The 24,840-nt window shown below is 45.3% G+C and overlaps 1 protein-coding gene across 1 annotated transcript in view; it reads right to left on the reverse strand.

Annotated features, from left to right (window-relative positions):
- Positions 1–23,992, reverse strand: part of LOC126299581 (aquaporin AQPAe.a-like) — a 56,892-nt gene extending 32,900 nt beyond the window's left edge. Inside the window, exons 1-3 of the mRNA XM_049991592.1 lie at positions 23,876–23,992; positions 22,208–22,404; positions 14,577–14,720 (exon numbers count right to left, since the gene is read on the reverse strand). Of these exons, the coding sequence (XP_049847549.1) occupies positions 14,577–14,720; positions 22,208–22,404; positions 23,876–23,966 (432 nt within the window). The 5' untranslated portion in view covers positions 23,967–23,992. The remainder of the gene's footprint in view (positions 1–14,576; positions 14,721–22,207; positions 22,405–23,875) is intronic.
- Between the last annotated feature and the right edge of the window lie 848 nt (positions 23,993–24,840).

The following is a 24,840-nucleotide window of genomic DNA, read 5'->3' on the forward strand; positions in this document are numbered from 1 at the left end:
TCATTTACCGTCTTGTAAAGTCATCAGAAGATCAAAATGACTTGCAAAATGATTTAGATGAGATATCTGTATGGTGCGAAAAGTGGCAGTTGACCCTGAATAAAGGAAAGTTTGAAGTTATTCACAAGAGTACTAAAAGAAATCCGCTTAATTTCGAGTACACGGGAAGACAGGTCTGAAGGCCGTAAATTCAACTAAATACTTAGAGATTACAGTTACAAATATAGCCGGAACGCTCACATAGATAATGTTGTGGGTAGAGCGAACCAAAGACCGATTTATTGGCAGAACACTTGGAAGGTGCAACAGGTCTACTAAAGAGACTTCTTACACCACGCTTGTCCGCCCTATTCTGGAGTATTGCTGTGCCGTGTGGGATCCTCATCAGGTGGGACTGATGGATGACATCGGAAGAGTACATCAAGGGCAGCTCGTTTTGCATTTTCGTGAAGTAGGGGAGATAGCGTCACATCATACGTTAATTGGAGTGGCAAGCAGAGGCATTTTTCATTGCGACGGGATCTTCTCATGACATTTCCATCACCAGTTTTCTCCTCCGATTGCGAAAACATTATGTTGGCATGATTACGCTAAAATAAATTAGGGCTCGCACAGAAAAATTTAAATGCTAGTTTCTCCCACGTGCCGTTCGAGAGTGGAAAGGGAGACAGCTTGAAGGTGGTTTATTAAACCCACTGCCAGGCACTTTACTGTGAATAGCACAGTTATCACGTAGATGTAGAGCAGGGGCAACCTGATTATCCCTCGGAACGTGATGGACACTGCATAAAATTAAGTACTTGTCGCTCCAAGTTGTCGCACAGCTCAGACTGCAAAAGAAGCTCCCTGTGGAATATAATACCCTGGGCCATATTTAAGCTATTATGAGGTGTGATGGCAATGGAAACATCCCAGCTTGTGACAAGCAAGTAATGCCCGTGACTTTGCAGATGCCTTTTTTTTTTAATGACCCTGTCCACATTTTGGACAAACCCACCACTTTTCCAAGCTTGTCCTCTAAATGCTCTACAAAAAACAGCTTCATCGAGACAAGTCTATCAGCTCTTACATACGAGGTACCAGTGAGAGAGAATCACTGCCATCCTTAGGCTGGCGTTCCTCGTATGGTGCGGCCAGGGACGGGAACGATTTAGGATCACACTTTCTTGCATTGTACCAAGACTTTGAACACAGACTGCTGGCGTTTCATCACCGGCAAGTGATGACATGGTACATTTCAACGCACGTCATTCGCCCTGATGCCAGCCACTCCAACCACAGCCCTCCCCACAGACGCCATCCAGCTGCAGTAAAGGCCACCTGGCAGGATGGGCACTGCTGGGAGTCCTGATGCCCCAGGGTGAGGGGCATGTGCTCCTTGGCATACGTGAGGAGTTAACGGTGCAGGCATCAGCAGAGCATTCCCTGTGAGGTCAGGGGGGCTACAACCAACAGGGTACACGGCGGCCCCACCACAACAGACTGGCTACCGTGCTGGATATGAGGTGCGAAGAATTCCATGGTCATTGTCGGCGCAGAAAACGGTACTGTGTAGTGGATGGAGGAAAACCCACCCAGGAAGGTGTGCTGGTTGGTTTGTTTGTGGGGGTAGGAGGGACCAAACTACCAAGGCCACAAGTCCCTCTTTCCACGATCGTGAAAGACCCAGAAGGACCAAAGCGAACAACGGAGATAAGGGATGACGCAGAACAAGAACGGCGAAGACCATAAAAGAGGAATTAAAAACCGTGTTACAGTGGTCAGCTGACCATGGAAACAAAAGGAAAAGCCAACCACCAAGAGAGGCTAGAAAGCCCAACCTAAAGCCATAGGCCGAAGACCAGACTAAACACTAAAAGACGAATCCTGAGATCGAGCGATAAAAGCCCCCTGCACGAATAGAACTCAAAACTAATCCTGCCATAGCTCCATCATCTGTTGAAAGTACAGGGAGCGTATCAGGCAACACAAACTTCGACCTGAGCTCAGTCTAAAGTGGACAGTCCAACAAAATGTTGGCAGCTGTCAAGGCTTAACCACAGCGATTGAGAGGTGGGTCCTCACAGCGCAATAAATAACCATGTGTCATCCAGGTGTGGCCAATGCGCAGCCAGCAAAGTACATAGAGTCCTTGCTAGAGGCCCACAACGAGGAGCGCCACACACTGGTAGTCTCCATGACGACCCGAAGTTTGTTGGGTGAAGGCAGCGAGCGCCATTCATCACCTCAGGTACCAAGGACCTGCTACAAAACTGAACGGAGATCAGACTCCAAAAAGCAAATCTTCAAAGCCGGTGCACTGACAGCTTGTTTGGCCTGTGTCAACACGTTCATTACCTGGGATGCCAACATGGGCCAGCATCCACAAAACCATTGAGCAGCTGCAACAAGCAAGGGTATGGATTGTCTCCTGGATAGCCATCACCAGACTAGAGGGAGGAAAACACTGGTCGAGAGCTCAAACCACTCAGGGATCGCTACAGATACTCAAGGACTCACCGGAGCAGGAGTGGATATACTTTAAGGTATGAGAGATGGCGACCAGCTTGGCAGTTAAGACACTACAGCCAGCCAGCCAGCCATGAGCATTGTTCAGAATGATTCCAACAGTAAGAGCAATCTCTACCAGCAACAATCAAACAGTCGGTACAGACCATGTCAGAGCTGTGAAACTTGGTAAGGATGCAAAGTGGAGGTGGCAGAGGGCCTCAGGAGGGACTGAGTCCTTCAGTCCCTGTACCAAATCCAACTGAAGGCATGGATGGGACACCATGGGGTATACGTATTTGGGCCTGGAAAAGGTGGGCGAGGGAGGAACAAGCCCAAAGGGAAGACCCCAGACAAACCGCGATTGTACACCCTGACCAGGGCCACTGTTGTGGAAAATGGCTGACCATGTTGGGGAACAGGAGACAGTAATTTGGATGCCTGGGCAAGCTACCAACATGAGCAACGTAAGTGGCCAGTAGTCGTTGGCGCCAGATGTGCAACAGAGGGACACCAGCCTCCACAAGTAGGCTGTTTAAAGCACTTGTGCAGAAAGCTTCAGTTGCGAGTTATATTCTGCAGTAAAGTATGGGGTCAAGCAACTGCAATGTGGAAGGCGATGCTGAACCATAAGCCACACTCCTATAACAGACAGGACTGAATGATACAGTTTTAGAAGGGCAGACTTCTTAGCACCCCAATTGGTGTGATTCAAGCAACTAAGAGCTTTAAGATGGTGCCCCAACATTTAAGCTGCCGAATATTGGGGAGCCAAGTCAACCAGGCATCAAAGAGCAAGCCCAAAAACTGATGTGTCACCACCACAGCAAGAGGTTCACAGTCAAGAAAGCCCTGGCTCAGGGTGAACAGTGTGACACTGGCAGAAATGCATGACGCAGGTCTTGGCAGCGAAGACCTGGAAGCCGTATATGATGACCCAAGACTGCGCGCTGCAGATAGCACCCTGTAGCCACTATTCAGCAACTGCAATACCAATGGAGCTGTAATGCAGGCAAAACTGATCAGCATACAAGGAAGCTGATACAGATGTTCCCACAGCTGCAGCTAGCTCATTAATAGCAACTAAAGAGGGAGACACTAAAGACAGAGCCTTGTGGGACCCATTCTTCTGGAATCTGGATGAACTATGTAAGGAACCAGCTTGCACACGGAAGGAATGAAAGAACAGAAAATTTTGAATAGAAAGCGGGAGAAGGTCCTTAAGACCCTACCAATGAAGCATGATGATGTGATGTCACACATTGTATCCTATGCCTTTCACAAGTCGAAGACTGCAACCAGATGCTGACAGCGGGCAAATGCCGTGCAGAAGGCAGACTCCAGGCAGACCATATTGTCAGTGGCAGAGCGGCCCTTACAGAACCCACCCTGGGACGGAGCCAGAAGGCCCCAAGACTCAAGTAGCCAACTCAACCGCCGGCTCATGTGTTCCAGCTAACGTTGGTGAGGCTAATGGGGCAGTAGCTGTCCACATCCAGTGGGTTCTTGCCAGGCTTCAACATTGGGATTACAATGCTTTCCCGCCACTGTGATGAGAACTCACCAACCCAGATATGGTTGAAAAGGTCGATGAGGTGTCAATGGCAGTCGTCAGAGGTGTTTGAGCATCTGATAGTGGACGCTATATGGCCCGGGAGCTGTATCATGGCAAGCAGCTAGAGCACTGCAATTCCTAGTCACTGAAGGGAGCATTGTGCAATAGGAGTTGGCGCATATGGAATGAAATTCTCTTACTTTCCAACCGCTCTTAGAGATAGCGGATGGCCAGTGGGTTATTTGTAGAAGTGGAACTAAGCATAATCCTCTGCTATGAGTTCCGTAATCGTGTCAGATTCAGTACAGACTGCTCCATTCAGGTGAAGTCCAGGTACGCTGACGAGGGTACAATAGCCATAGAGTCGCCTGATCTTGCACCAAACCTGTGATGGAGAGGTATTGGTGGAGACATACCATTTACAGCTCTCCTGCTTCCATAGACAAATAAGGTGTCTGGCTCGCATGGAGGCATTTAAAGGTAATGTGTTCCAATGAATAGTGCCGCTTATGACGCTGGAGGGCACGCCAGCGATTTCTAATCCCCTCAGCGATCTCCGGTGACCACCAAGGCACAAGTCCTCCACCGAGGGGACCTGGGAGAAAAGGTAATTTCAGATTCCACGGCAGAAACGATGCCAGTGGTGATAGTGTGAACCACCACATCAATGGCGTCATGAGAAAGAGGCTCAAGTGGCAATGGAGGCGAACGAGTCCCAGTTAGCCTTATTCAAAAGCTACCTGGCGAGGCGCCCAGGTGAGACGTTGGGGCAGTGAAAGATCGGAAAGTGGTCACTACCACAAGTCATAATGCACACTCCATTGGACAAACAATACGCCAGGGCTGCAGACCAAAAGGTCGATGGCTGAGTATGTGCCATGCACCACACTGAAATGTGTCGAGGCACCATTATTTAAAAGAGAAACGTCGAGCTGTGTCAACACTTTACCAACAACAGTGCCTCAGCCTGTTGTCACCAATCCACCCCACTAAGTGCTATGGGCGTTAAAAACACCCATTAACAAAAGGTGGGAATTTGGCTATCAGCACAGCCAACACATGCTTCAAGACATGCTGCAAGACATCACCATTCAGTGGAAGATAGACTGCAGACAGTAAGTCTGAGGCGTCCACACACGAACAGTGACAGCCTCTACGGGTGTTTGAAGAGGAACACACTTGCTCCAAGTAGAGTTAAGGACAGACTACCACATACCCTCTCTTCTGCCTGTTTCTTTTAAAAACCCTGACAGCAACAGAAGGCATGGATTCGTATTGCTGGAAACAGTTTACAGTTATCTGGAGTGATGCAGAAGAAAGGGTTAAGGCTGGAAAGTTGGCGCTCAGCAAGGTGGTGAAAAAAGCTGAAATTCCACTGGAGGATGGGATTGTCTGGGCCCAAAAAGGCGTGAAGGGACAGGAGGAATATTACACCACTGGATCACATGCTGCCACCAATTATCACCCATGCAATCTACTTCAACTGTGTCGGAGGGTCCGGAGATATCTAGGTCTTCACACACCAGAATGTCCACCCAATCCTCAGACGCAAAGCTTGTAGGCTGCAGTGGGATGGGCACCAAAGCAAGTTCCTTGATCTTAGAAGTCTTCTTGAAATTTTCTTGCTGCTCTTTGGGTTTCACTGGCTGGGAGGCCTTCACTGATTCATTCTCCAGGACTGAGGAGGATCGTTAAGCCCTATGACCAGCTGCTTGTGTGCACTTACACCACTGGCAGTCATCATCCTTCCCACTGGTGGGAACGTGGGAAATGAGGCAATCAAGGAACCCCCTCCGAGCGAGAGGAGCCGAAGTAGTTGGAAGCTTCTCTGGCTTAGAAGTGGGGATGGTCGTTCCCAATGGGTGGGGGGTGCTGCTCCTAAAGTAGGCTGTGCAGGAGCAACAGGGCAGGCAGTGCCCCATGGTCAAGGGGGAAGTGTAGTCTTATGGCTTAGGGAGCCAACTGGAATTTGCTGAATGAATGGGGCTATCACCATTGTAGTGGCGTCATAAGACGAAGTCATTTGCCCATGATGGAGTCATTCGTATTTCCTCTTAGCCTCAGTGTAGGCCAGTCGGTCCAGGGTCTTAATCTATGATTTTCCACTCTTTCTGTAAAATCCTGCTGTCTGGCGAGCAAGGTGAATGACGCTCTCCACAACTGACAAATATGAGGAAGGGCAAATGGAGCATTGGGATCTGGTGGGCGTCTGCGATCTCGAGGTGTGACACTGGAAGTACAGCAGGAAGACATGGCCGAACTTCCAGCACTTAGAGCACCACATTGGGGGAGGAGTATGGGGTTTGACGTCACAGTGGTAGACCATCACCTCTACCGTCTTAGGCAATGTATCACCGTCGAAAGCCAAGATCTAACAAGCGAATAATGCCTGTCACTGGGCACAGGATATTGTTTTTATCAAAACTGACAAAGAGCACATTTTGGACAAGCCCTCCACCTCCCTGAACTTTCCCTCTAAATGCTCTATGAGGAACTCAGTCTTCAAGGACACAAATGATTCCTCATCAGCTCTTTTACATACTAGGTAGTTGGACGAGTAAGCTTTGCTGCCATTCTTAGCCTTTTGTTCCTCCCATGATGTGGCTAGATAGGAAAACGATTTGGCGTCATACGTGTTTGCATTAAATTGAGCCCTGGAACATTTAGCGGCTGGCCACCAGCAAGCCAAGGTGTCAGAAGATGTGCCACACTTCATCGCGTGTCATCCACCCGATGCCACCCACTCCGACGAAGGGTCCTCACACGGGCGCCACCCAGCCATATGAAGGGTCACCTGGCAGAATGACCATTGCTCTGAGTCCTGATGCCGCAGGGAGATAGGCATCTACTCCTTGGCATACGTGGGGAGTTAACAGCACAGACATCAGCAGAACGATCCCTGAAATGTCAGGGGGCTACAACCAACAGGGTACATGGTAAACCCACCGCAACAAACTGGCTAATGTGCTGGTTATCAGGTGCAAGGAAGCCCATGGTGGTCGTCGGCGCAGAAAGCGACAGCATAGTGGATGGCAGATACTTCTCCCAGGAATATCCGCGCCCGAGAGAGAGAGAGAGAGAGAGAGAGAGAGAGAGAGAGAGAGAGAGAGAGAGAGAGAGAGAGAGAGAGATAGACAGACAGACAGACAGAGAGTGCAAAGCGACGACGAGGAAGGTCTTTACTTATAGACGGTATCTATCCAACTAGTCTCTATGCTTCTGTATCACTACATGTCTTCTAGCCATTCCTGTTTAGCCATTTTGCACTTAAAGTTTTTAGACGTTTTGTTTCCTTTCGCCTGCTTCATTTGCTCCCTTTTTATATTGTCTCCTTTCGTCAGTTCAGTATTTCTGATGTCCATCGCTTTCTACGAGGCCTTAGTTTTTACTTATTTTATCCTCTGCGGTCTTTACTATTTCATCTCAAAACCATCAGTTTCTACTATATTGCTTTGCCACGTTTTAGTTAATCGTTGCTTAATGCTCACTCAAGCTCAACTTCTAGTTATTCCATGTTATCCAGGTTCCCTCTCCGTAGTTTCATACCTTCCTGCAGTTTTAATATATGGTTTATAAACAAATTTTTGTCAAAGACCAACTATGCCCCTCACGGTTCAATATCTAGTATACATATCTGCTACTATGTAATCAAATTTACCCTGGTGTCCAGGTGTTTTCCACGTCTACAACCATCTTTTACAACTCCAACGAAGTGTTAGCGATAATTCACTTAGGCAGTATGCAAAAATTCTATGCCGCTTCCTCCATCGCCCCCCCCCCCCTTCATTCTATGTATAAGCCTCTACTTTCCTTTTTATAACTCCAAAATTTAAGTCGCATCACATTTTTCATCTCTTGGGATCTAATTGCCTTAAATTCTAGCTTTCTTCAATCTACCTGCGGAGCTAGTTAGCTCATTAATTTTTACTGCTGTGGTGTGTATGACAATGCATTTAATATGTTTCTACAGTATCTCACCCGCATACCTGTTCATTATTGAATCTGCTCCAGTATTACCCCTAAACATTTTGTATTTATAGCGCTGTATTCACACCAGACTCCTGTTCCTCTGGCCACCGAACTCTACTAACCACCACTAACTTCTATTTCATTTGTAAATTTTGCAACCTTCCTGCCCGAACACGCGTGTTAGCGTTTCACATTTGGACAACGTTTTCCCTGGTGACGTCCTCCTGGGTAGTCTACACTCAGAACCGGATGGGAGAGGGGGTGATTTACTTCCGAAGTCAGTCACCCAAGAAGATGCCGTCGTGTAACCATATTAACGATGTAATTTCATGTCGCGTTCAGCTGTTTGCAGTACCAGCACAGCAAAGCATGTGCTGTCTCAGCGTTCTGTTATGAATGCACCTACAGTACGGCAGTATCACTGCAACAGCAAGCAAAAGCACTGTCAAATCCATGGTTCCTATGGGGGCACTCAATGACAGGTAACATTGCTCATGTAGGCGGCCACTCCTCTCCGGCCGGCATTTGACAGTATTTATGCAATGAAGCACTTTGAATTAAGTGATCTTGAATACAGAACATGTTAGTGGCCTTATCTACACTCCTGGAAATTGAAATAAGAACACCGTGAATTCATTGTCCCAGGAAGGGGAAACTTTATTGACACATTCCTGGGGTCAGATACATCACATGATCACACTGACAGAACCACAGGCACATAGACACAGGCAACAGAGCATGCACAATGTCGGCACTAGTACAGTGTATATCCACCTTTCGCAGCAATGCAGGCTGCTATTCTCCCATGGAGACGATCGTAGAGATGCTGGATGTAGTCCTGTGGAACGGCTTGCCATGCCATTTCCACCTGGCGCCTCATTGGACCAGCGTTCGTGCTGGACGTGCAGACCGCGTGAGACGACGCTTCATCCAGTCCCAAACATGCTCAATGGGGGACAGATCCGGAGATCTTGCTGGCCAGGGTAGTTGACTTACACCTTCTAGAGCACGTTGAGTGGCACGGCATACATGCGGACGTGCATTGTCCTGTTGGAACAGCAAGTTCCCTTGCCGGTCTAGGAATGGTAGAACGATGGGTTCGATGACGGTTTGGATGTACCGTGCACTATTCAGTGTCCCCTCGACGATCACCAGAGGTGTACGGCCAGTGTAGGAGATCGCTCCCCACACCATGATGCCGGGTGTTGGCCCTGTGTGCCTCGGTCGTATGCAGTCCTGATTGTGGCGCTCACCTGCACGGCGCCAAACACGCATACGACATCATCGGCACCAAGGCAGAAGCGACTCTCATCGCTGAAGACGACACGTCTCCATTCGTCCCTCCATTCACGCCTGTCGCGACACCACTGGAGGCGGGGTGCACGATGTTGGGGCGTGAGCGGAAGACGGCCTAACGGTGTGCGGGACCGTAGCCCAGCTTCATGGAGACTGTTGCGAATGGTCCTCGCCGATACCCCAGGAGCAACAGTGTCCCTAATTTGCTGGGAAGTGGCGGTGCGGTCCCCTACGGCACTGCGTAGGATCCTACGATCTTGGCGTGCATCCGTGCGTCGCTGCGGTCCGGACCCAGGTCGACGGGCACGTGCACCTTCCGCCGACCACTGGCGACAACATCGATGTACTGTGGAGACCTCACGCCCCACGTGTTGAGCAATTCGGCGGTACATCCACCCGGCCTCCCGCATGCCCACTATACGCCCTCGCTCAAAGTCCGTCAACTGCACATACGGTTCACGTCCACGCTATCGCGGCATGCTACCAGTGCTAAAGACTGCGATGGAGCTCCGTATGCCATGGCAAACTGGCTGACACTGACGGCGGCGGTGCACAAATGCTGCACAGCTAGCGCCATTCGACGGCCAACACCGCGGTTCCTGTTGTGTCCGCTGTGCCGTGCGTGTGATCATTGCTTGTACAGCCCTCTCGCAGTGTCCGGAGCAAGTATGGTGGGTCTGACCCACCGGTGTCAATGTGTTCTTTTTTCCATTTCCAGGAGTGTATTTCACCCTGTCAAAACAGAACAGTCCATGAACCTGGTTTATGCCACTGCACACTAGCAGTAATCAGTTCTCTGTCTGGCTTTCTAGATTGATACTGTAATGAAAGTTACTAGCGAATGGACTAAAGCTCTCCAACTACAGAATAAGGGAATGGCTAGAAGACATGTAGTGATACAGAAGCTCTTAGTTCAGAGATACCAGCAACTTGACAAATTTGTGGACTAAGCTGTAAACCCCTTAGAACAGGTATATTGTATGTTCGGCTACATAGTCATTGTTCAGTTAATGTTTAAAGTTGCAGAACTATGAAACATGCAGTAAATTAACCTTACAGATTCGGACCTGCATTTTTCACCGAGTCCCGAGTCATTATTGCTTACATACTTGGCACTACCGCGAGGTTAAGATCCTACATTAAAGGAAATGGAAAAAAGAACACATTGACACCGGTGTGTCAAACCCACCATACTTGCTCCGGACACTGCGAGAGGGCTGTACAAGCAATCACAGGGACGGCACAGCGGACACACCAGGACCGCGATGTTGGCCGTCGAATGGCGCTAGCTGCGCAAAATTTGTGCACCGCCGCCGTCAGTGTCAGCCAGTTTGCCGTGGCATACGGAGCTCCATCGCAGTCTGCAACACTGGTAGCATGCCGCGACAGCGTGGACGTGAACCGTATGTGCAGTTGACGGACTGAGCGAGGGCATATAGTGGGCATGCGGGAGGCCGGGTGGACGTACCGCCGAATTGCTCAACACGTGGGGCGTGAGGTCTCCACAGTACATCGATGTTGTCGCCAGTGGTCGGCGGAAGGTGCACGTGCCCGTCGACCTGGGACCGGACCACAGCGACGCACGGATGCACGCCAAGACCGTAGGATCCTACGCAGTGCCGTAGGGGACCGCACCGCCACTTCCCAGCAAATTAGGGACACTGTTGCTCCTGGGGTATCGGCAAGGACCATTCGCAACCGTCTCCATGAAGCTGGGCTACGGTCCCGCACACCGTTAGGCCGTCTTCCGCTCACGCCCCAACATCGTGCAGCCCGCCTCCAGTGGTGTCGCGACAGGCGTGAATGGAGGGACGAATGGAGACGTATCGTCTTCAGCGATGAGAGTCGCTTCTGCCTTGGTGCCAATGATGGTCGTATGCGTGTTTGGCGCCGTGCAGGTGAGCGCCACAATCAGGACTGCATACGACCGAGGCACACAGGGCCAACACCAGGCATCATGGTGTGGGGAGCCATCTCCTACACTGTCCGTACATCTCTGGTGATCGTCGAGGGGACACTGAATAGTGCATGGTACATCCAAACCGTCATCGAACCCATCGTTCTACCATTCCTAGACCGGCAAGGGAACTTGCTGTTCCAACAGGACAATGCACGTGCGCATGTATCCCGTGCCACCCAACGTGATCTAGAAGGTGTAAGTCAACTACCCTGGCCAGCAAGATCTCCGGATCTGTCCCCCATTGAACATGTTTGGGACTGGATGAAGCGTCGTCTCACGCGGTCTGCACGTCCAGCACGAATGCTGGTCCAACTGAGGCGCCAGGTGGAAATGGCATGGCAAGCCGTTCCACAGGACTACATCCAGCATCTCTACGATCGTCTCCATGGGAGAATAGCAGCCTGCATCGCTGCGAAAGGTGGATGTACACTGTACTAGTGCCGACATTGTGCATGCTCTGTTGCCTGTGTCTATGTGCCTGTGGTTCTGTCAGTGTGATCATGTGATGTATCTGACCCCAGGAATGTGTCAATGAAGTTTCCCCTTCCTGGGACAATGAATTCACGGTGTTCATATTTCAAATTCCAGGAGTGTAGGTCCTCTTCAGGAAACACTTATTCCTGGAAAAAATACTTTGTTGTGCTATCAGTCAAATAGGGAAAGCAAATTTTTGTGGGGACTTCAGTGTTGATTCACTGAAAGAGTAATAGGAAGAATGACCTAGAAGTCTTGCTCGGTTATTTCAATCTGACTCGTGTCAGTAATTTTTCTACTCAGGTAGTGAAGGACAACAGCACATTGGTAACACTTTTCTAGGCCAAGGTAAGTTCAAAAAATTCTTGTCCTGTTGAGAATGGCCTTTCTGATCGTGAGTCTCAGGTAGTTACAGACTATGTCCGCTCCATTCAGCAATTGGAAACTACCCTCCACAGTGGTGCGTTCAGTTAATGACAACTGGAAATTTCAAGGAAAATATCCAGCAGTTTGACTAGGATGAGGTGTACAAGGAACCCGATGCTAATTTAAAATATAACATTTCATCATAAACGTAAGAGAATCAGAAAACTGTTTCCCCAAGAAAGGAGTGGATCTCCTAAGAAACCATGCAAAAACCCTTGGCTTACTAAAGGAAGTAAAGTATCTCAACCACAAAACGGAACTATCTACTCTTTCTTGTTCTTAACAACCCAAAAACTACTAAATATAAAAACCACTGTTCTACATTAAGAAAGGTTATTTATAAGTCCAGAAGCATGTGCATCATGTCAGATTAACACCTCTGGTAACAAAATCAAAACAATTTGAAATATTACAGGGCGACCAACAGTACAGGATGATGGCATTACCATCAAAGCAAATGGAAATTCGACAAAGCCAGAAGTCGACAACGTTTTGAAAAATCTTTCTTTAAATGTTGTAGAGAACATAGGATCTAAATGTTTATTAGAAGAAGCAAGGTAGTTAATGAAAGAGGCCTTACCCACACAATTTGATGCAATTCAAATTCCACCTACGTCTCCTGATATTAGGAAGATGATGAATGAAAGCTCAAATGGAATTGATGTCATTTCCAGCAGGATAATAAAATGCTTGTTCCCAACAGTGAAGTGGGATTCTTAGCTACATATGTAATATCTCTCTAAAGCAGGGTGTTTCCTCAGACTGAGGTATGCCATTGGTAAACCACTGGATAAGAAATGGGATACGTCTGATAACTACCACCCCATCTCCCTTCTGACTGCCTTATCTAAAATTCTTAAAGTAATGTGTTCTACAGTAGCTTCACACCTATATAAAAATGAAGTTTTAACAAAATGTCAGTTTAGTTTCCAGAAGGGTTCAAGAGAAAATTATATATATACTTTCACTAATGAAATATTAGATGCTCTGATCAACTGGACGTCACCCATTGGGATTTTTGTGATCTCTCCAAGTACTGTGGTATGAATGGGACAGTACTCAAATGGTTTACATCATACGTAACTGGAAGAGTACAGAAATTTGAAATAAGCAGTTCCCACAATATGAAAAAACTGGTGATTTCTCAAACTGGGGAACAATCAAGAATGGGGGGCCCCACAAGGTTCAGTCTTGGGTCCTCTGCTGTTAATATATATTAACAACTTGCCATTCCATATTCAAAAAGATGCAAAGCTGGTACTTTTGCCGATGATAGTACAGCTATCACACCCAACAGACGAATTAACTGATGAAATTGTAAACCATGTTTTTCAGAAAATCATTTAGTGTTTCTCTGCAAATAGGCTCATTAATCTTTGACAAAACGCAGTATATACAGTTCCACACAGTAAATGGAATGACCATTAATAAATATTGACTTCGATCAGAAATCGGTAGCTAAGGTAGAATATTCAAAATTTCTAGGCGTATGCATTGATGAGGGGTTTAACTGGAAAAAAAAGCACTGTGGTTCTGCTGAAACGTTTAAGTTCAGCTACTTATCCTATTACAGTCACTGCAAATTTTTGGCGATATACATCCAGTAAATTAGCTCACCACGCCTATTTTCGTTCTCTGCTTTCGTATGACATCATTCTGGGGGTAGCTCATTGAGTAAAAGTGTTCATTGCACAAAAGCGTGTAATTAGAATAATCATTCTGCAGACACTTAAAGAGCTAGGCATCTTCACTGCAGTCTCAATATGTATATTCTACTTATGAAATTGTTATTAACAATCCGAAAGAATTCAGAAGTAATAGTTTACATGGCTACAACACTAGGAGAAAGGATCTTCACTACTCAAGTTTAAATCCAACATGGCTCAGAAAGGGGTAAATTATGCTGCCACAAAACTATGGGCACTTAATAGCTTCAGAAGTCTGACACAGCCATATATCATTTAAAAAGAAATATCTGAATGGCAAATCTTACTCAGATGAATTTTTCTATAGTAAGTTGGTAATTTCCCCACCCTCCACCCAACAAAATATTAAGTGTCAAAATGGTTCAAATGGCTGAGCGCTATGGGAATTCTGACGTAATCAGTCCTTTAAAACTTGGAACTACTTAAGCTTAACTTACCTAAGGACATCACACACATCCATGCCCGAGGCAGGATTCGAACCTGCGAGCGTAGCAGCACCGCGGTTCCCGACTGTAGCGAGTAGAACCGCTCGGCCACCCGGCCGGCTATTAAGCGTCATGTAATATTTTGTGTGATTAGCCTTGTATAGATACCTTTTATTAACCTGACACGTTCCACATCATTACGAAGTGTATTCATGATCTATGGGAACAGTACTAATTAATCTCGTCTTAATGTGAATATCCCGACAGCTTTTTCTTACCTTGAGGACAACAGCAGCAGCGATTGCGCCAGCACACTGGGCAGCTATGTACATCACGGCCCTCAGAAGGAAAACCTGGCCGGCTGACAACAGGCCCACTGTTACTGCTGGGTTTACGTGCGCGCCGCTCACATGGCCCAGGCACTGTAACACCATGTATCATTCATAGCTCGCTACCACCTTATTTTGTAATTTTCTGCTGGCATTAACTTACGCGAGGGTGCAAGCCATATTCGAGCTTTTCTTTGTACAAAATGTTTTAGTCATTTCATCTGCCTCCTATCACAAACATGTGAATAATGAAAGTGTTTTTACCTTTATTTCAATATCTACATAATTAGAATATACGTTAACAGCAGTACCAGCTCAACTGTGAGCACACTATTGTTGCACGAGCCCCTGTACAAAATGCTTCAGGTGACTTCAAAAATCAAGCATTTGTTAGATAATGCTAACTACCCATTACAAATGCCTAACTAAGAGCGTTGTCTCAGCTCCTCTTTTGAAGACATCTACGTGCCATTAGAACAGGTCATCCTAAATTTAACTGCAAAAATGACTAATCAAGTGGTGACCTTATCTCGTTATGTTAAACGGACTGAACTGACGTGTAAACTCAGTCACTCCACATGAGAGATCCTGAACCGAAAGAATACAATTTATCGAACAAAGTCAATGAAACCACTACTGCACACCGAATGTAACTGTTTGCGTGGAAAACGGTTCGTTGGTTGCTCACTTGTTTGCTTGTTACAGGGATGAACAGCGTGTTCGTCAGTCCATCGGCCTAGATAGTTCATTCTGAATTTGTGACCTCCACAAATTTGAAACGATTATTGAATGTAGGAGTCTTAAACCATGCACTGAAGGTAAGACTGACAAAGCTAAGAATTTCCAGAGAGGGTATATGGATCGCACCTATACATAAGGCAGAACGGACAAAATGTCGCATTTCATCCCTCACTAACCCGCTTAAAGGCGAAGACAACTGCATAGTTAAGAATATTTCTTATATATCTGATGCTTAATAGTGAAAGTGAGAAGGCTGAAAATTTAACCGACATCAGGTGGACAAACAAGAAGGCGATAAATCAAGTCAGCAGGTGGGTGGGGCCAGGCGAATGTCGCCCACGCCCCTGTATGCGACGGGAGAAGTCACCTCCAATTCGTTATCGAAGTCTTGACAAGACGAACAACTTCCACTATTGATTTGAGAGCTATCGCTGAAACGGAAAATGGGGTGTAGCGGAAGGAGAGCTGACCACATCTAATAGCAAGTAGATGACAGTCACCAGGTAAAGGCAGTTCAGTTTAGGGTCACCCACACCTAGCATGTGACCAGTTCCAACCAACCCTCGCCTACCCAGAAAGGCGTTTAAAACTGTGAGAATGAAGACCACTGTCAAAACAGACCTAGTTCCACTCAATGAATTGTCCAATATTAAGTGGTAGAGTGTCCAGAAGACCAGTCTTAGCATGGATAGGCAAGAGGAGGAACCATTCCACCAAGACATGAGCTACTGTCTGCAAAGGCGGTGGATTGCTTCTTTGAGGTACGTAAGAAGTGTTATGCAGCAGTGGTCTCCTTGACGTTAGTTTATTAGAGGAGCAATAACCACCCAGATGTTCCCTATCCAAATAAGCTGGGTCAAGGTGCGCCATCTATTTGAACTTTATCGAGGGCAGACAGTTATGAGGCACAGGTTCGGCACAAGCGTTTCTGAAACCACAACTTTATGAGTGCTGCACTGCGTGCTCCATACGTGGCAGAACCGATGTGAAACTATGTTCAGATGTGCGATAGCATGGCTAACCCTCATTACAGATGTCTGAGGCCATTGGCTGGCCTGACTGGTGAAACAGGTGAAGCGTCAAACAGTGGTGGCCCTAACTTCAGACTAATGCCGGTCAGCAGACAAGTATGCGTGAGCATAAAGCACAACTAACACTCCTTATGATGAGCCTCCGCAGCTAACGACCCATGCATGTGCCACTGTTGACACTACATCTGCAATTGCGATTGAAATGGGCATGTAACCATCCGCTCTCGATGTTGGCACAATGATAGAGCATTCCATGGTCTGATGAATCCCGATACCTTTATCATGCTGATGGGAGGGCACAAATCCATCTTCTGGGGAACAGCTCCTTCACGCCTGTACTGTGGGATGGAAATAAGCTGGCAGCAGCTCTTGTGCTCTGGGGAACATTCACATGGGCATCCATGTGTCCAGTGGAGTTCGTGCAAGGCACCATGACAGCTAAGCAGTCATGTACACAAGCTGCAGACAACGTTCATCCCTTCATGAGGATAATGTTTCCGGTGGCAGTGCAGTTTTCGCAGAATAATGCGCCATATCACAAAGCCAGGATTGTGATTGAGTGGTTCACAGAACAGTGGTGAGCTCTAATGCGCTGACGCCCTACCCAGGTGGCCAGATCTGAACTCACTAACCCATCTTATGTTAGTGTGTCCCACTTCCCTGTAATTCACGGGAATGCTATGTGCACAGATGTGGTGCCAGCTTCCTCGAGCGATTTGCTAAGGCCTCTGTGCCACGAAGCGGCGCTGCTGTTACATGTACCAAATGTGGACATACTATTAGGTAGATGGTCAATGTTCTGGCTGATCAGTGTAATTAGCAGTAGCACCCTGATACTCTTGCAATACAATTGGACACTGAATGGTCATGGGAGTACCTGTATGATCTTTAACCAGATTATCTGGGTAGTGTACTAAACAGGATATGCGGAACAGCAGGTTATGTGGAGCTCCTGGCAGAAATTAGATGCATTTCAGCTGGTAATTCTGCTGGAGGGTGTCAGCGAAGCGATGCACCGTTTACACAAAAAAGCAAAGTTGGAGTGTAAGGAAACTGTTGGATAATGATCACTTAAGTGATCAATACTCGGTACCCTCTGACGAAGTAAGAACCTAACTTCGGCTGGGAGACTACAGGAGTGGTACAGCAATTCTCAACAAGGCGGAGCAGAGCCATAAATTATCAACCATATAATCCAGACAAGATTATGGTTCTGTATATTTTAGAAGCCACATGGTGCATAAAAGTAAGCCTTTCAGGAATGGAGTTCCCAGAACAGGACTGCAACCACATCCTTGTACTGGGTTCCAAAGCAGACGTCAGTATGGGCTGTGATATGAAGAGAAATGCACCACATTTTCACAGGAGGTATTTGTAAACCATGGAAAGGTATGTTTAAAGGGACTTGTTACGAAGTCGTTAGCCCATTTCATGAGACGCAAAAAGGTAGAAAGCAACTACACAGGCAAGTCAGAGTTAGAAAAGGTCGTGACAGTGAAGCTGACAGGTAAAGGAAAAAGCAACCCAGACAGACTCGGGCACAACAATGTGAGGGGGAAAGTAACTTCTTGCCAATTTAAATGGGACTCCTTAGAACCACGCAGCTCATGCCAAACCTTTTCAGATAAATTCAAAGAGCCTGTTTTCACGAGACTGCTGCCGCCATCGTGTATATCAAGGTAACAGCAAATTTTTTAAAAAACTTTGCCAAGTGACAATTTTTTCTATTTTTAGGTGCTGCATCCGAATATGTTTGCAAAAAAAATTTCGTGATGCAACACTGAAAATGCAATAAGGTACCATTTTGGGCACTTATTGCCTATAACTCAAACTACCAACTTCTGGTAAGTAGCTTCTATTCACAATTTAAGTTTACAGAAATTCCTACATATTTCATTACCTTTATATCTCCGACAAACTTTGGGCTCAAGCGCTAGTTGAGAACTGACGTGTCTGCTGTCTCCTTAAAAAATTTTCCATTCCAAATCTATTATCCGCTGTAAGTTAGTGAATTCCTCCTAGTTTTACGTTGAATACAATGTAGAATGTCATACGTTATGGAGGCTCCAGTAATAGACGAGAAGAACCGTTTCTAAATTCACTTTGTATTTAAGTTCTAAGCAAATGTGATTCCGTCTACGTCTTCATTTTATACTCCATACCTTCAACATGGCTAGTTCGAGGACTTTTCCACACAAGCGACTTTTCTTACAGTTTCACCCCTGTCAGTTTTCGCTAATAACTGAAAAGTATGATACGCTTTGGCGCCTCGAACGGCACACCAGAACAAGATTGTGGGAGAAGGAAATTTGTTTCTTGTGGCTCTGTATGGGAAAGGACATGCGACCAAAGTGAATGATTTGGAATGCAGGCAATACGTATCTTCAACGCACCAAAGTGAAGCAAATATTGCCTCACCACTTCCGATCGAAGCTACTGCATGACAACATTGGGAGTTTACTTTCACGTGGAGAAGTGGTTATCCGGTCGAACAACACTGAACAGAACGAGTGGTGTTGAAAACAAGTAGTGGTCTCTTGCCAGTGCAACTGAGCCCTGCACTGACTGATCATTACTTGTCATGGGTGAATAAGGCTGTCAATGCACTTGTGGAGGCAGGAAAGCTAACAATTGCTCCCCGATTTTCACATCGTGCGAAGAGCGGGGTGAACGTCCAGCCCCAGTAAGACAGCACTGGTCTAGCTTAAGTGACTAAAGGAGACCGCGTGTGAGTAAAGACACTTGCACGAAGCGGAAGATACGTCATCTTTTTCGTAATCCTCCCTCCTTGAGGAGATCAAGCTTTTCTCACTGTCTCTTACTTCCTGGATTAACAAGCCTCGATGCTGACGCAAGAAACCGATTCTTTGCCGAGGCCCATTGCCTTCGAAGAATCTCAGCTAGGACCCTCTAAACGACGGTAGATTTTTGCCAAAAATTTTTACGTAATCATGTAATTTAATATAATTTTACACGATTTTTCGTTGAAATTCCAAATTTCTTGTCACAACTACTATAATGTCTGATTTGTGTAATTTGTGGAATGACACCTTTGCATATGCGATATAAAGCTGGTATGTGAAGATAACTGGAGGAATTCACTGACAGCCCTTAAAAATAAATTCGAGTTGTGGAGTGGAGAAGTGAGTTTCTGCAGAGGGCAGAACAGAAATACGTCAGTTTTCTACTAACGCTTGGGCACGACGGCTCGTGGGTGAAGAGACCTTAATAGCAGCATTTCTAGGAAATTTTATAGTCATTTCGAATAGGCAGGTTATTTACGAAAATGTAAGTTCCTAGTTACAAGCAAGGAACAGCCAAAAATGTTTTTATATTTTTCAGGGTCATGAAATTTTTCTGGCAAACTTCATTCCGGTTTATTCAACCCAGAAAACAACTGAAGAAATTAAAACCACTCCACAACTTTCCTGGTCAAAAATTTTCACTAAAATGATAAATAGGTAAGTATGTGCGGTGTCTTAAGCTAATTTTCCCCCTGTTCACAAGTTGTATAGGACAAACACCCGTACTGGTTCTATTTACCCTTCGCCGAGTGCTGTACAATAATTCACTGACTTGAGATGAACGTGGGTCAACAATTACAACTGACGTGTACCGTGTAACGCCCACTAAGTGTGGTCCAAATTTGACTGCCAGGGAAATTTTTGTTCTGGGTAGCCCATAACAGCAAGCGTGTGGACAGCCGGTAAGAATACCATTTAGATTCAGTATTCTCGCTGGTAAAATGGACCACCCAGTTTGCTTGTATTACCTGCGCGCATCTCTCCGTACACTGAACAACAGCTTGCCCGACTACGATTTGAGCATGAAACAACCATAGTGTGTTTCAATTTCTAGTCTATCCAGATGGATTGCACCTAGTGCAATTTTACGGAAGGTCCTTCGAAGTTATGATTCCGGGAAAATTTAAATATTTAGTGAACACTCAGTAAAAGCTTTTATTAGCTAAATTTTGTGACCACACGGCTCGTTTCGAGTAGGTCCCTACCTACAACCGTTTATTTCGCCCTTTACCTAAGGACTGCGATTGATTCGTTTAACCCAGTGACGCGGCAGTTTTGTATTTTTAGAGGGTCCACCATTACGATGAATGTGACGAGAGTTGGTTGATCACAGTGAATTGCAACTGTTACTATCAGAACTATATAACAAATGATAGTTTCCTCCAAAACAGGCTATTTCTGCTTCGGGCACTGATGTATAAGTGCATGCTGACCCAACAACCCGAACCTTTGCCGAGACCCATTGCCTTCGAAAGTTACTGAATTATTTTAACGCGAAAGCAAGAAAATTACGAGTGGTGAAACACCATCCAGCTCTACACGAACTATACAGTAGCAGTATAAATGTGTGTATCAGAATAGCAATCAGTCCCCTTCACGTAATGTATTTAAGGCCTAAAGTTAGAGGTCAATTACGTAATATTGTCACCATAGCTCTTAATACCTTTGGTATTTGAAATACTTACAGAAAATAGCTTAGTTTAATAGTGAAATCTTCACGTTGTACAAGAAAGAATCCAAGCGGAAGTATTGACCACATTAACGGATCAGTTTACAGTTTAAATAGTTTTGCCTGGTATACATTCATTTGAATAAAATCCAGACGGCATTCACTTACACAAATTGGCGATGTAACTTGGTTTCAGATAAACCACAGTTTAAAAACTGAAAGACTGACGGCGAATTCCTCCCACTATACATAAATACCTTAATAAGGGCTGTTAGACCAGACAGTCAAAACGTTATATTTCAGTTGACAGCACTGTCTCAAACCAAGATTAGGTATTTTGTGTATGAAATATATTACAAGTGCATAACTTTCATTCTAACAGTTAATTCTGTAAATGTTATTTCAGTTTACTGTTACGCTTTCACCTATTTTGACGATCTCCTGAAAAATAAGCAAATGTTTTAAGTCATACTCTAACTTGCCACACCCACACACCCACACACCCACACACCCACACACCCACACACCCACACACCCACACACCCACACACCCACACACCCACACACCCACACACCCACACACCCACACACCCACACACCCACACACCCACACACCCACACACCCACACAGCCACACACCCACACAGCCACACAGCCACACAGCCACACACCCACACAGCCACACACCCACACAGCCACACACCCACACAGCCACTTCTCAGATTGTTCATAGCGTCACCCCACAAAGCTTCTGGAACTGGAATGAAATACGTATCTACGGCACAGAAGTAGATAACTGACAATAGCCGCGCGGTGAAGGACTTATCTCCCCGTCGGAGGTTCGAGTCCTCCCTTGCGCACACGCGTGTGCATGTTGTGCATAGAGTGAGTTGGAGTAAGATTAAATAGGACCGATGACCTAAGCAGTTTGGTCCCCTAAGATCTTACCACCAATAACTGATTTACTCCGAAAGGCAAAGTAACTGCAAAATTGGTAGCTAGTAAATAAAATGGCTAAGGTAAGTGCCGAAGACTTCAGATGTCAGAATGAGCATGAAAAGAACGTAACTGTCCATAAAGCAAGTAGTTACGGCAAATTATTTTCCGACGAACTGATTTGTCCGAGATTTTCAGGGAGGCTAAATGTAATTTCTGAACTAACTAAAGCTTCACAATATACCCATCACGTCTACATTCTTGCTTAATAGCAAGAAATGATAGCTAAGCTCAAGAATGCACATTTTTCCAGTGGTATTGCCATTACAAATCTCTGAACACTATTCACTGCACTGGATATAGCAACTGGCTTTAAATATATAATAACCTGTTACTCACCTGAACAACACATGCAATCAGACCGAAGGCCAGTGCAATTTGAACAGTCGTTGGCTTGTATCCTTCAGACCAAGCTACAGTGGTAGAGCCACATCCTACGAGGACCAACAGGAATGTTCCTATGAACTCCGCTGCAAACTTTCGCCAAGTAGTGCTGTACACTTCGACCTCGTGCAAACCTGCTGCAGCCCAAGCGCCTATAGAAGAAGTATTTCACATTAGTTTCACAGAATCCTAGAGCGTGTGTCTTACATGTGACGTTTCACATCAAAGCTACTAACGATGTTTTACTGTTACTGTTATACAGATACAAAAGAAGGTATTTGGATACCGTGAATGTTTCAGCAGCTATAAGAAATTGCTGTAAACTCCTTTTAAACCTTTGTAAAGCTACATTTTGTTATTCCTAAAACTGTAACATTTACTTTCAGAGTTAAAAGTCTGAACTCTGAGAAGTTCCTTAAGATACCAGTAACTTCAGTAGATTTTTGTGGGTTCTGTCGACGTTTCTAGCATCATTAGCATGTGCTAGAAACGTTATTACTCAGTTTCATACAATATGCACGAAGCTAATGTCAGCAGACAAGCTACGAGAATTTAAGTTCCTACTATCAACAACTGCAATTATCTTTTTTCCCCATTACGATTTCACTTTTAACCAAGATCTGATTAACAGTACGCCGTTCAGTCATACGTTTTTAACGATCACTAGGAAGACTCATCAGTTGGTTAGAATACTTTGTCAACTCTTTAAGCAACATCATGATTACCGCCAGGAAGTAGACGGAACTAAGGGTAGTTTCCTTTAACTGCTATTTTTGCAGGGTAGACTGCTTGAAGAAAAGGACTACGTGGAACGTCGCAGTTTCGACCGCAGCCCTGTATTGCAAAGAAGTGGGTTCTAGAGATTTCACTACGTAGTACGTATCACTTTAGTCGAATGGTGTTACTTGAAGACAACTTTTTCAGAAGCAAAGTTATCAATTTCACTTAACTACAGCTGTCTATAGAAGACTAGCTACATTATGGAGAAATTAATAGCCCTGGACTATATTCTTGTAACGTTTTACACTGAATGACGCAAAAGCAGCCAAATCTTTAAACTACTTACTAACAGCTCTCTCAGATCAAACGTATTCGAGTTAAATTTTACTCTTGAGGCTTCCGTGACGGATCCGTTTAAAAGCCTCTCCTAGCTGCTGCCAGAAAAAAGTAAATACCGTAAAATTCTACCAGCTGCCTGACGTCAAGTGGTTACTGCTACCAAGCAGCATAAGCTGTTACAAATAGCAGCCACAGGCTCTCTCTAGCAGAATAATGTGGTATTTTGGTAACTTGAATCCATGACAGTATTTCACTTTGAGATGTTTTATGGGTTAAAAGGGTAATTCTGAAATTAGGGAGTTCCATGGCCCATGAATGACACTCTTCGATATCCTTTAGCAGGAAATTTCATTGTTTTAAGGTTCAATATATTTGCAAAAAATTAAAGTTAGCATGCCAAGCTTTTCACATGCATAACAATACGAGTGAAATAAAATAATGATTAAAGTGATAGGGATCCAACCTGTACGAAAGAAAACTGCACACTTTTCTAACCTCCGTATCAAATCATCACTACTACACACTATTCCACATTCTACGCAACTGATTCACGTTAATACTGACCTTTCTTCATACTCGCACAACACAGCATGACTGGAAACAGCTGCACACTCACCAACAAGGTCTCCTCGCTAGACTGAACGGGAAATAACATCCGTACTACTCAACTAGTAACGTATTGACGCAAACATTTTCACGGCAAAGACTATACACTTCTACCATCAGTCCACCTTTGAAACTCTCAAGTTTTCTTTCCTTTAATGTATAGAAAGCCAATCTGCATGCTGAATTTTATGCTCAGCAATGAAAAATAATTGTTGGATGAACATACAAATTTTCAGCACGTTTCCTAATAGGCATCCTTTGTGTTTGACATTAAGGCGACAGTGACAAGTATACTTCAGGTGATTTTTTTTTTTTCAGATATGCTCTGTGAATGCTTACTCCGAATCTTCGAATCTAAACTAAATACCGAAAAACCTAATAACATTACTGCATGAATACACTGTAATATATTGAAATGAATTAATTGCATAAATAAGCAGCAGGTGGCAATACGTTTTACGTGTTGCCTCCCTACCTATTAGTGTGCTAAACTATAAGAAATAAGTTGCAATAAACTGTCTTTTACAGTAATTTAACCTTTCTTCGTGGTGGACATTGGTTCATCTAATTGACTCTGTGGTACTACATCGGGTTAGAGGAACTGTTCATGGTCTTCATTTCGCAGGCAAGCATGAGATATCGTAGAAATAGGAACATCTAGGATTGTTTACGCATTTACTGGATTAAATTACAGATATATGCACACAGACATATAGAAACAGGATGCAGAATACTGTCGAATTCACCCGGTGGATGGTGTGAAACTTAGCGGCCTCTAGTAGCCTCTCAAAGCCTGTATACGAAATGCTAGCATAGGATTATTTTATCCTCTCCTTTCTTTAATTCAAATTTTCCCTGTGTGCTAAGAGTCGAATGTTTATACCATCGCCGGCCGGAGTGGTCGAGCGGTTCTAGGCGCTTCA

This window comes from Schistocerca gregaria, chromosome X (assembly GCF_023897955.1).
Source record: "Schistocerca gregaria isolate iqSchGreg1 chromosome X, iqSchGreg1.2, whole genome shotgun sequence".
NCBI lineage: Eukaryota > Metazoa > Arthropoda > Insecta > Orthoptera > Acrididae > Schistocerca > Schistocerca gregaria.